Below are 13766 nucleotides of genomic sequence, written 5' to 3' on the forward strand. Positions count from 1 at the left end.
ATTTTCGTGCGACGGCCCTGCCCAGGCCGCCTGGGCACCATCTACGACGGAGGCTGCGTGAACCCTCACCACCAACAACAGCAGCAGCAGCAGCACACGTGGGCTCGCCAGGGCTCCGCGCGGCGCCGGGCCCAGGCCGCCGCCCCCCCTCGCACGCGCACGCTCGTCATCAGCGGCGGAGACGGCTACGAGGACTTCCGGCTCAGCGGAAGCAACGAATCCGCCGGGCGGGATGACAGCACCAACCACTTGCTGTTGTGGCGCGTCTGATCGGGCGGTTCTCACAAGCAGCGCCAGCTGTTGCTGTGGTCCGGCGCGAGCAGCCCTCCGCTGTGAGAACGTCGCAGCGGTCGTCGTCGTCGTCGTGTTATTTATTTTTTATTTGTTTGGTTTGTTGATGCCGTTATGAGTGGCGGAGAGCACTGTGGGGGTGGGGAGGCACAAGTTATTGGGGTTAGAGGACCGGACACAGGCTTTGAGCGGTGCTCGGAACAAAGCGAGATGTTCCGATGCACCTTTGCACCCAATGTGCGTTCCTTACCGATGTACGTCACAACACAACATGAATTGGATAGATGAAACCTTCGGATTGATTCGCATCTGAAGATTATGTTCAAGTAAGGGGGACTGCACACATGAAGGGAGATTTGGAGAAAAATGAAGAATGTTTTTTTTTTGCAAGTAGTGAGGAGGTAGGAGTAAGCTGCAGGGCAGAAAAGAGGAACCACAAGATGGTGAGATTGAATAAGTGAAGAATGATTTTGGCCAGGGATGGGGGGGGTGCACGCTGGTTAATCCGGCAAATGTGAAGGCAGGGTTGGTGGCTCGTGCTGAGACCATGTGTGTGGGACAGCCACCGTCAAAGGCAGTGAGTGGGCCGTGTGAGGCAGTACAGCAAGTACGTTGCGAAGAGGTGACAAAAGGGGGTCCCAAAATGTAATTCTTTTTTGTACCACCAACACACCGCATTCCTAGACCCTTGCACACGTTTTCAGTGCAATCACCATATAATTTGGATCAAATATATGTTTGTGTGTGTCTCTCTAGCCTGGAAAGCTGAAGTCAGAATCTTGACTTTGGATAGCCACGTACACGCATGCGGCTAAAAAGCATGGGTAGTAAGTCGATGTGAAGACGTGCCAACGTTTGTCCCGGTTTACGGCGTCGAGCATGCCTGGGCAAAAACCTTTTCCTTAAATGTGATGCCAAACCCAGGTTGCGTTTGTGGTATCGCCATCTCAAATCGGACATCGCCCTGCAGCCGGGTTCGCAAGCTTGCATGATGATATCACCCGGACAGATTTGGCGCTACCACAGGCGGCACTTTGTCATGCGGCGTTCCTGATGGTGGCGAGAGAACGAACGTTGCATTTTTGAGCATCCATGTCATGGGAAGCGGCCCTTAAGTGGTACAAAATGCTTGCCAAGCAAGACCGACACCTGCCCAAGGGTATACAACGTTTAACAGCCCAAATTGTGTGCATCTTCCAGAAAGTAGACCAGCAGTGGAATTCAGTTGTGGCGATGGAAAGTCACGCACATTGCTACGCTGCGCACATTTCAGGATGACAGGTGGAAATATGTATGCATCCGGCATGCTCGTTTCATGACAAAACGTGAACATTACTAGTAACGTGTTAATAGAAGTGTTGACGGATGTGCACCCGTCTCTGCAACACTGCTCCGCAGGTGTGACCGATTTCTCAAAATCCCTGGTTGGTTCGTTGGAATATATATTCAACAAGTCCTGCCTTTGATGCAAACTCATTTTCGTAAAGTCCAAATTGCATCGCCACAAAATTGTATTTATTAATATGAAGGTTTGCGTCCTACTGTAAGCTTAGTCCGCGTGTTCCATTTGGCCCCAATTTTTGAAGCTCCACTGTTAACGAAGCCTATCGAACAATGCCGGCTCGGGGGGGGGGGAATGCAGGCTACAATGAGCGTCCACGTAAAAAACAATCTCAAAAACCTGTGCCAATGTTCAGTCAACTTGTCACAAAATTATGCTACGAAACACCTTGGTAATAATCACGTGCAAAATTGAGGCAGAACAGAGTTTATAGTGCTGTACGTTTTGCCTTTTTTTATTACTTCTAACCGGGGACACTAACTGAGGTTGTGTATTCCGCGGCTGCCAATGGAGTGCACTTAATTGATCTGTAAGTCTATTTCCTGTGGCCCTGGCAGATGTCATCCCGTTTCCTGTGCAATATGCTGATGAGACACATTTACAGTAGGAAAACGATTTACTTTGACTTGTATGCATCACCTTTGATTTTTTTTTGGTTTGTTTAATTGGTGTTAAGCAAATTACACGTTTTATAGACTTGTGGAAAACAAAAAAAACTTGGGCTTGCAATTTGATCGATGGAATGTGGCGGTTGCCATATTTACGAACAAACGAGTTGCATGACCTAATCGTGTGATAGAAAGTTTACCCTTCGAATTATATTTTCTGCCATTTTCGAAAACAGAATATAACCAAAACCTTGAGGTGATATTTTTGAGAACATTCACGATTCAGAAACGGTGTTGTCTCGGACCAGAACATTACTGTTTTTAGACAAATCTTCCGTATTTTTTTTATTCATACTGTATCGCAGGAAACTATATAAATATTGTTTTAAGCGAGAACTATTTTGAGCATTGATAAAAAAAGAAAAATCACATTTCCTTAACCTGTGGATCATTATCATTGAAAACCACACGGAAAATGTGTCGGTTTCAAATTCACACTTAACACCTTATTCACGGTACATGTATTTTTTTTTGTCTCGACATCAACAGCACTTAATCACAAGCCGTGGAGCCGCTGCGAGATTGCAATTACGTGCGCATGGGTTTAAGGAGCCCTGATTTTTGTAGGCACTTCGTGCACACGGTGGGATATTTTTAGTGTGCGGCGGTGTCAGCGCTGTTGTCACGTTGGATTGACTGTGCGTCACCTGTAAGACGATGATCCCTTCCTGTGCATAGCCTGCCCCCTACTACACAACAGCGTAGCAGTCAACGTCACCGAGCCTTTAAAACCAAAGGCTCATCGCGGCTTATTCAAACGGAGTTGAAAATATAAATGTAGTACGATGGCGTTTTTTTCCATTTTGTTTTATACTCATCACTTTCGTTTTGACACTTCTAATTTATACGCACAGTCAAGTTTTTTTGTTGTTCATTTTTTTTTTATATCTATATTATAGCCGTTCTGCCCATATAGCATGCGTTGCGTGATCGGTCCAGTATTTTATTTTTTAAGGCTGCAGCACGGACACAGTCTCTTTAAGTCGCATCTATCCTCGCAACTCAACCACCCACTTCATTTTGAGTGGATTTATATTTTACAATCGTAGTTTGGTAGATCTCATGCTCAACCCCACATTTTTCACCGCATTTAAGACAAAAAGAGCGTATTTATATTGCAGAGATTTGTGAAAGACTCCTCTCGCAACACAGCTCACACACAACAGTGGCAGAGGGGAGAACGTTTGGCACTGCACTGAAAAACCTGGCGTTGGGAAATTATTTGCACGCAACAATCGCTCGATCTTTATTTATAGGATGATTGCATTGGTTTTTTTATTCACTATCAGTCGACAAATAGTATAATTTGACCTCTTCTTTCACTCGACCACTGATCCGAGGCCTTGCTAAAGCCAGCCCAGCGTGGTTCAGCTAGCGCTAGATTGTTTTTCGACTGCAGAACCCGAGCCGTGCCACTAATGTCATACAATCCAGTGTACCGACTGATGCACCATGTGATGAAAATGATTAACCACGCCACTCTGGCCCTGCTTGGCCCCTGAGCCAAATTCGGAGTGCTTGTGAGGCCAGCGTATCACAGTTCGGTTCTGGCTCGGCACGGCAAATAGCCAGTGGAACACACCAGCTGTGCCGTGAGGGCCCCGTGTTAGCACGGCTTGGATATGCCCCACTGGAATGTGGGTATTAATTTTAATCACCAAGCTGCACTGGTCAGTGTGGTGAAGAATGGTCAAATAACCTCTATGGCTGACTCAGCATGGAAGGCCTTCATCTATCAGTGAATTGACAAAAGGTCTATAATAAATAAAACTGCAATCTTGGCATTGGCTGTGATGGGCTCATGAATCAAACACTATTTGACAACTTGTTCAATCAAGACATGTCATCGTATAACTAACGATTTAACAGTTTACCCAAGGATATCCATAACACTGACCGGCATATTTGCAGTCATTTAATACAGCTATTTGTCGACTGAGCATCGGTTGTTGAATTTTTCAGGACGATCATTTCTTTCATTACAGTGCCTTACGACAATAATTTTAGCTTCACAGTATAGGTTACTCAGTAATTAAGTTTTGTAAATACTTTTTGTTAGATCAGTGCACATATTATGTCATGATGCTACTCGTACATTCAGTATAAGTAACAGCGGTCCGACATTGTATATATTGGTATATATTGATATTGCTGTTTGTACATAAGATGCTTATAAGAGCCCTGCAGAAGTGTGGATATGAATGTAATTGAACACAACATTGTTATTTTTGAGTACATGTACGTTTCATACACGGTGGCACAGATTAATATTCACACTTTAAAAATGGCCCTTATCAGGACAGTGGAAGCAGTGGCGAGGTCAAGAGGTCATCATTAACTGTGACGACCTCTTGACCATGAAACGATTGTGTGTATTTGAGAAGAAAAAAAACAATCCATTCCAAAAAATACCCAGGAGAGAATCTATTCCAGGAGTTTTTTTGAATGCACATCACGAATGGGATATTTGACAATTCTCTATATGAGTAATTTTGCACGTGAGAGGAGACTTGCGCTGCGGTGGCGGGATGTTAATTATCTCACCTGGTATACAGGAGGTCGTGGGTTTGATCCCAACCCTGACACCTGTGTATTTGGAGTTTGCATGTTCTCCCCGTGGTCGCGTGGATTTTTCTCCGGGTCCTCCGGTTTTTCCCTGCACATTTAGAAACATGTGTTTCGAGTATTTGGCTGCTATAACACTTCCACGTGATAACCCTCTTCGTTGAGCTTTCATTTGTGGCCAGGTTTCTTCTGAAAAAGAGCTACGTAGCTCAGTGAGCTTTACCTAGTAAAACAAAATATCGGTTCGTTTAGATTTAGTTGATAATTTTATCCCAGAGACAAACCACACTCCATACAATTAGCACATCAGTATACTACTTGTTGTATTTCCTCCTACGTGTTACCGCCCCGCTACCCAGCAGGTGTGTGCCTGATTGTGGTTCTTATCTGAGCCATATATTGCAGACTTATGCTTTCACATCAGTGCTCCTTACAAAAAAAAAACTAAATTTGCTAAATCACTTAACAGTTGCGAATAAATAAGAAAGTTAACGTAATGGTTTTGTCTCGTTCACCTGTTGATCATGTAATCATATGTTTGAGCCTTTGCCGAAAAATGTTTTGAGACAAAATGTATATTTAATTTAAATCCTTCACTAAACATCAGGTGCAATGGTGACACGGTGGTTGGCACCCAACCTCGGGCTAACATCAGTGGCGAGTGATAGCTGAACCAGTACGGTGAAGTAAGTTCAAGAAAATCCCTCGGACCAAATAGCTTGCGGAGGATTTTACCATCATGAGTCTGGCAAGGCTGTAATTTATTATTGAACATCAGCCAGCCTGCAGAATACTTAATCTCACGCAGTCTGCATTGCGACAACCACCCCCCTGGCTTTTGATGCCTCAAAATGTTTAAATTTCCACCGCCCTTTGCAGTACTGTTGAGCGTTTTGAGTGGACATTAGTTTGGGCCACCTTGTGTATAAATGTGTGCAGCATACTCACCCTGGCGTATAATCTGTGCGTTTGCGTTCTGAGCGTCGCTGCCACGGTCACGCGAGCTTGTGCTGTTACGGGTGCGCGACCCAAAGGTAGTGGCTCTAAAGCTATCCCACAGTGCACGCGTTTCGATGTGCCGTGTCCACCCCCATGTTAAATGGCACGGCGTTCCGTCATTAAAATTCACACAATTGTACCACTTGACGGGGTGTGTGTGTGTGTAATTGCGTTTCTTTTTACGTGTTCGTATTTTGTGATTGCACCCAGCAACTAAATAGCGTCGCTGATGATATTTTAGACGCTGTGTGATAATCTTTGTCCGAGTGTGTTTTTCCATTACAATGTTGCTTTGTACTTTTAGCTGACAGACTAATACAATATAATGTAACACAAATATGGGGTCAGGGTCAGTGTGAAAGCTGGCTTTGTAAAGACACGCACAGTTAGATGCATTGGTCATGATTCAGGGTCATGGTTTGATTCAAGAATCAATTATTGTTTTCTCATATTTAATGTATTGTTTTCTTATTCTGTGTCCGTCTTGGACAATCGCATTCTTTATATTAACAAAAGTCCAAAATAACAGGTAGATTCTCCTTGCATACATTTTGGTGATGGTAATACATTTAAACAAAGGGATTGTTACTTGCCTAGTACATGCAAAGATCTGAATGAAAGCTGATACAAAATTAGTCCATCTGCTGAAAGTGTCATCATGCATCGCCTGAGAGTATACTTAGCTGACTCTTTATGATGTGTTGTCTGTGCAGTCTTAGTGTAGCTATTCCAATTGTATACATGGTCTTATTGTGGTATTTGTTTAAATCCGGCCACATTTGTGAGACTGGCTCACGGCATCAGGTTTGCTGAATCAAATGCCTTTTCATCAACTACAAAAGCCATACATAATGGTGTTTACTATTCATTTATCTTCTTTAGACTCTGCCTGAAGGCTGTTCAAAGCGACACGATATATTTTATGAAATTGGAATGAAGAAATAAAGCCTTGAATAGTAAGAGCATTAACCATCTCGAATTTGCTGACAACATAGCCCTTTAACACGTAGGCTTTCGCGACCAGTGTTATTCATAATCAACGTTTTTGGGTTTAGATCGCGTTATTTATAAATGTGTCGTAACCCTCCACCACCCGACACGGCCAATCAGCAATTGCCCGATGATGCTGGATGCAATTACCAGCGAAACGTCGTACTCAAATTGTAAATGTTGTGGCTTCAACACACCGGTGGGCTAAAGCAGTGAACTATTTGTCTTTGTCAACGTGACACATTTTTGCTGATTGGCCGTGTCGGGTGGTGGAGGGTTACGACACATTTATAAATAACGCGATCTAAACCCAAAAACGTTGATTATGAATAACATAGCCCTTATAAAAACCAAAGGTAATGAACTAAAGAGAATGATACAATAACTGTATAGAATAAAGGCCACAATGTGGGGCTAAAAATAAATGTGAGGAAACCCAAAATGATTTGCAACAAAAGAAGAATTGCTGTGACACAAACGAAAATCACAAAAGGGCATGTATTTACCATATAGGAGCATAAACCATCACGGAAACTCCGGTCATCCTCGCAGCGGCTGTTGGCTATCAATAAAACAAAGACGGTTACTGCATCGTGTGCTTTCAGACGCGCTTCTGCGGCCGTCTGGAACGCTCTTCCGATATTAGGAAGCCACTGGAGCTATGAACTTTTGCATTTAGGTGGAAAACTAATTTCTTTAGAACTGCTGTTTGTGTTTAGTTTGTTGTCCTTCCCCTGCACCCCCGATCGGCACTGGTTGGCTACGTACGGTGCGAAAGAAGTTCAACATACGTATAGTGCAAATGATTGAATGTGGACTCGGATGAAAATTATTAAACTATCAAATAACCATGTAAGAGCAGGATAAAATGTTTTTCAAATGAAGGTGCTCGGTATGTGCTTATTGTCTGCCGTGAAAGGGATTGGAAATGTCAAATCTGACAATACAGCACGATGTAACAAAGCTGTAGAGTAATCCTTTATCACATAGTCATAGAGAGATGCATGCCGGGAATAAAATGTATACAGTATAATACATTTCGTATTTATATAGCATCTATATGCAACCGCATATCAAGATATGCTGTACAGAGGAGGCGTCCAGGGGAAATGAGGCTTATTTATTTATAGGAGATAAAAAAAACGGTGGTCATGGGCAAAATAACAGAGGGAGATAACGATGAACTTGGACTTGAAACAGGCAAAGGGGCCTGACAAAATAGATAGCTGGGGGAATGGAATAACACTTAGAGACATGCAAATTATAAACATCGTGCTGACTTACGTTTAAGTCGGCTTCGGTGGGACACATAACAAATAGTATGGATTATGGTGATGGATGATACTGGTGACAAAATGGGAACCAACGGAGGGAACGGCCAAGATGATGACTCAGAGGTGGATCGAACTGCAGATTGTGGCATCACGGGACCTTGCATCCAGGGATGGTGGCGACCAAGGGTGTGAACGACTTGTTTAAAGAAAAAAAAACCTGACGTGCAATTAAAGTATATACGTGTAATCCAATAGCCTACATTTCTTAGAAAAAATATATAGATTTCATGTTTAAACTAAGAGCATGTTAAAAAATTAATGATTTTCAATGTGCTTGATTGTAAACGCATTTACAAAAATAACTAACCAGCTCAATGAGTGGACATCAGATGTGGAATGTTTCACAAGAGTACCCATCCAGATTACTGTCGACCAACAAATAGAATATGCCATCGCAAATTTATAGGGCAGTTATTAAAAACAATCACGAGGCCTTTTTTTATGCAATTTAAAATCCCTCTACAGGGTGTTTCAAAAAGATGGACCCAATTTGAGAGATATAGCGATTTCAAATCGGGTCCATAAATTAAACTATATAAACACATTACGTTACCCTATTTAATTACCTTATCCACTGAAGCCATTCGATCATTGTGACGGAATGGAAAGCTAAACGGACACACGAAGACACGTGTAGTTTTCACGCGCGGCCAACGCTCGTTTCAGAACTCCATTCACACAAGAGGGCCGGATTTCACACGAAGCCCTACGATTTTTAATAGGTAGAGCCTCGGTGCGATTGCTGCATTAGATGCTAAACAACTTCGATTTGACACCCGACCACGTGTTTACGCAATATTGTGAGCCGCCGTCCCCTAAAAAAGGGGGGCAACTGGATTGTTTGCGACGCAGATGGAACTTCATCCTGCTCATCGTCACTCCTCCGAGCCAAAAACAAAGACTAAAAAAACCTCCCAAAAACATTCGTCAATAACACTGTTAGTAGGGGAGGGGGGGAAATGAAAAATATATAAAAATAGGCGACGTTCGGACAATGGCACTTCTTCATAGCAGATCGTGTGTATTGACGAATGTTGCCGTGTTTAATTTTCGATTTAAAGCTTTCGTGACTGCAGGGATTCATCTTCTTGGTTCTTTCGGTAAAGTCACGTAGAAGGGAAGTAATAAAATAATAAAAATAATAAAACATAATTGTTTTATTATGTTTTATTTTTATTATTTTATTACTTCCCTTCTACGTGACTTTACCGAAAGAACCAAGAAGTTGCCGTGTTTGTTAATTGTGCGTCGCTGCCAACACTGCGACAGCAGCATCACCAATTCATGTGGGACAATCACTGTCTGCAACTCCGTCGATTAATGGTCTGCAAAGACGACTGGGCTACTGTTATTGTGGTCGATTCCAAACCCGTCAACCCCCTTATCAGTGCCCCCTACCTCATTACAGACCAATTCAGACCTCATTGGTCACCCCGTGCCCTTATAAATCTCAACGTTCATCCTACAACGTCCCATCACAAGGGAGAAACAAACAAATAAGACAAACACCACCACTACACACTCACCACTAAACTCACCACTTGTACACTCACCATTTGTGCACTCACCACTAGTACACTCACCACTACCCTCACCATGACATACATGTGAACCCCTTATCAGTGCCCTACCTTATTACAGACCAATTCAGACCTCATCGGTCACCCCGTGGCCCTATAAATATCAAAGTTCATCCTAAAACGTCCCATCACAAGGGAGAAAACACAAAGAATTACACAAAAAACAAAAAAATATGCCCGTATTAAAACGTCTGCGCGCCTTACGGACCTGAAAACTTAATTTCCCTGTACAAGAGCACGGGGTTTACACCGCGCGGGTCTGACAACTATGGGATTACTCAATGACCCTTTAATATCGGCGGCCGTCCTGGGCCCCCACCGCCCCCTCCCCATCCTCCCTACTCGAAGGTGGGAAACCCCCCCCCCCCACTACCTGCAAGCCTCGCACAGCGTGACGCTGCTCATGATGACGGGCGGTGCGTCCCCAAAATAGCCTCCTCCCCTCAATTGAAAAAACACCTCCCGTCCAGCGGCACACGTGGGGACAGGTGAGAGTTTCTCGAGGTGACCAGGGGGGTGACCAGCCCCTCCCCACCCAGCCCCACCCCTCCCACCACCCACCCAGCAGGACCCTTCCCACCCAGCCCCTCCCCACCAAGCCCCTCCCCACCCTCCCCTTCCCCACCCAGCCCCACCCTCCCCACCCAGCCCCTCCCCACCCAGCCCCTCCCCACCCTCCCCACCCAGCCCCTCCCCACCAAGCCCCTCCCCACCCTCCCCTCCCCACCCAGCCCCACCCTCCCCACCCAGCCCCTCCCTCCCCACCCAGCCCCTCCCCACCCAGCCCCTCCCTCCCCACCTAGCCCCTGCCTCCCCACCCTCCCCACCCAGCCCCTCCCTCCCCACCTAGCCCCTTCCTCCCCACCCTCCCCACCTAGCCCCTCCCTGCACGACGGACACAATAATCCCCTGTGGGCTGGTGTCACCATGAGGTTCCTACCACTATAAGTGCCAGTGGGGTGTGTGTGGTGTGAGAGACAGGAGCGGTGGTGCAGTGGTTAGCGCTCCGAAACCCCGGGCGACCCCGAGTTCCATTCCCGCTCACGGTCAACATCCAGTGACGATTATCTGAACCGGTCTCGTGCGTCCCCTAGGTCGACTCAGCCTCAAATGAGTACCCGGTGCTGTGCGCGTAGTAAACATCGCCACTGAGGGGTTATGAGCCGTCCATAAATGACGTCACGCGACTTTGGACGATTTTTGATCCCCCCCCTTCGTCACACGGCGTCACAAAAAGTCAGACCCCCCCCCCTCAAATATGACGTCACAGAGCTCTGCCCCCCCCCCCCAAAACAATAAAGCATGCTTCAAATCGCTATAAACTATTGTCATTGTAGTGCGTATTTAAGGTGCCGCTGCACTCTGATGTTGTAGGAGAAAACATTTATTGCAAAGTCTATTTAATTAAGTAGAACGTGTTGTCCATATTTATTTAAAGTTGCACATTTTGATTTGACGTCACGTTTCTCAAACCCCCCCCCCCCTCGTCACACATCGTCACAAATGTCTGACCCCCCCATAGGTGCGTGACGTCATTTGGGACAAACCTTCGGCAGTTTTTGTCTTGCTGTGGTTGTCCCACCTGATGACGATTGCTTGTGTTGCGATCGAAACGTCGTGATCTGTTGTTGTTGTCGTTGTTGTTGTTGTCGGATCCTCAAATCTTGTAAATCAATTTTAACCCACTTCCCAACGTGGTATCGACTGCAAACTTTGTATACTTATGTCATACTGATGACAATACTATATTCTATCATAAAAAATAGATATATATTTTAAACAATCTTTTTACACGCTTTCTATTAACTCAGTCTGTCTGTTGTTGTCGTATCCTCAAATCTTGTAACTCAATTTTAACCCACTTCCCAATATGGTATATACTGCAAACTTCGTATGCATATGTCATACTGATGACAATACTATGTTCTATCATTAAAATAAATAAAATGTAACCCATCTTTGTATATGTTATGTTTCGGCTTGGGTCTAATTGTCCACGCTCAACTAACGTTGGCTGTAAATTACCACGGTCTATTACGTTATGGAAAGCTTCGGGGCCACTTCCTGGAGTCGTGGAGTTCTGCCATTACTAGTACGGTACATTTCATTAAAGCGTGTTTAAAACAAAAAGTGTTTTTAAATAGTCACTTATTAAATCCTTTATATTAAGTTCGCTTGCTTGCTTAGGACCGTGCAAATCTTTCGGTCGTTTTTTAACCCACTTCCCGTGATCCAATCGAGCTGACATTTTCCACACAGACTCGTTGTGCGTGACAATTAATGTTCGTGAAAAATGTTTTCCAAAATTTTACACTTTTTAGGACAAAAATATTATATTTAATTACCAATTTCTTAATGGTGCAATGCAATCATCTGACCCATAGGTGGCAGCCATCTCAAGCCAGAGGACGAGAGGACTCTAGCCGCCACGCATATAAAGGATGTATAGTGAAAAACTTAGTTTTTACGGGTTATACTTATTTTTCTACCTACGTGACTTTACCGAAAGAACCAAAGAGTTGTGGATTCCAACACTCCTGCTGTCAATGAATCTTTGTGTTCGTCGAGGAAGGCGAACGGTAGAGGGCGCAAGAGGTTGGTTGTGCCACCACCCCGGTATGCGTAGAGGTGGGGGGACTGCCGGGGAAGAAGCATTGATGGTGGTGGTGATGGTGGTATGGTGATGGTGGTGATATGGTGATGGTGATATGGTGATGGTGGTGATGGCAAGGCGGGCTGTAGGGGATTGTTGGTGGCTCCTGCTACGTACACTCGGGTACGTGGAAATGCGTGCGCGTGTGTGTGGTATTGTGTTATTGTGTGTTAGCTTCGTGAGTGTGTGTTGTGTTGGCTAAGTGTGTGTGTGTTGTTGTGTTGTGTGTGTTGGCTTCGTGAGTGTGTGTGTGTTGTTGTGTGTTGTGTGTTGGCTTCGTGAGTGAATGTGTTGTTGTGTGTTAGCTTCGTGAGTGTGTGTTGGTGTTGTGTGTGTTGTTGTGTGTTGGCTAAGTGTGTGTGTGTTGTTGTTGTGGGTGTTGTTGTGTTGTGTGTGTGGTTGTGTTGTGTGTGTGTGGTTGTGTGTTGTCTTCGTGAGTGAGTGTAGCGGTAGTTTTAGCGAGTGGCCGACAATCCCTCCATGCTCCCGGCTTCAATTCCCACTCACGGCCACCATCATCACCACCATCATCATCAACCTCCATCATCAACCTTCTCCTCCTCGTCCTCCTCGTCCCCCCCGAGGACGACTCGGCTTCAAGGGAGCACCTGCGGGTTGCTGTGTGCCCCCAAACAAACACAACATCGCCACTGGGGGAGAGACAAAGGCGGACGGGCGGACTGGCATCGTTGTTGGTGACCACCCCTCGAGTCGTTTGCCGGCTTTCGACATCGTCGCTCGCCAGCAGCACTTGCCCCGACATTCTGCTGAGGCTACACGGGGGAGCTTTGCCTTTATCTGTGTGTGTGTGTGTGTGCGTTGGGGTGGGGAGTGTTCACGTGTCGGCCTCAATGTTCTCCGTGCAGTTCACATTCCGTCCAGTTCCACGACGGGCTTCACAATCACTCACTCACACACCACGTACCACACACACAACCACGTCCTCCTTCATGTTACAACATCGTGTGTTGCTGCTGCTGCCATACAACAACCTTCTTGTAACCCTGTACACAACACCATGGGGCTCGGCAACGTCACAAGGTACGTTGCTGTGTGTGTTGTGTGTGGTGGGCACAAAGCGGGTCTGGAATACCGACACTGGAGACATTTGAATCGGTACTGGCTGGGCCTCCTCCCCTAGGTCGACTCAGCCTCAAATCAGTACCTGGTGTGGATTGTTGTGAACATCGCTGGGGGAGGGGGGGAGAGAGACAAAGGCGGTCGGGCGTGGTGGTTGTGGCCACCCCTAACAACCTCGTGTGGGTTGCTACTCGCTAGCAGCACTTGCCCCGGCAGGCTACACGGGCGGTCTTTGCCTTTGTTTGGGTGGGCATCATGGGCCCT

The 13766-nt window shown here is 45.6% G+C and overlaps 2 protein-coding genes across 5 annotated transcripts in view; both read left to right on the forward strand.

Moving 5' to 3' along the window:
- The window catches only part of LOC133350007 (rho guanine nucleotide exchange factor 17-like), a 119633-nt gene extending 112768 nt beyond the window's left edge, over positions 1-6865 (forward strand). The window contains 1 exon segment of the mRNA XM_061563949.1: positions 26-6865. Within this exon segment, the coding sequence (XP_061419933.1) occupies positions 26-270 (245 nt within the window). The 3' untranslated portion in view covers positions 271-6865.
- A 5543-nt stretch (positions 6866-12408) lies between these two features.
- LOC133350008 (RELT-like protein 1) overlaps positions 12409-13766 on the forward strand; it is a 59149-nt gene continuing 57791 nt past the window's right edge. For 2 of the 4 annotated variants that reach the window (XM_061563952.1, XM_061563956.1), the window contains exon 1: positions 12409-12545. The gene's annotated coding sequence lies outside the window, so the exon portion shown is untranslated. Of the gene's footprint in view, positions 12546-13272; positions 13464-13766 lie in introns of those variants that run through there. The other 2 variants (XM_061563955.1, XM_061563950.1) reach the window with 2 other exon arrangements.

This window comes from Lethenteron reissneri, chromosome 32, assembly GCF_015708825.2.
Source record: "Lethenteron reissneri isolate LAM-NWPU_2019-01 chromosome 32, ASM1570882v1, whole genome shotgun sequence".
In the NCBI taxonomy this organism is placed as follows: Eukaryota; Metazoa; Chordata; class Hyperoartia; order Petromyzontiformes; family Petromyzontidae; genus Lethenteron; species Lethenteron reissneri.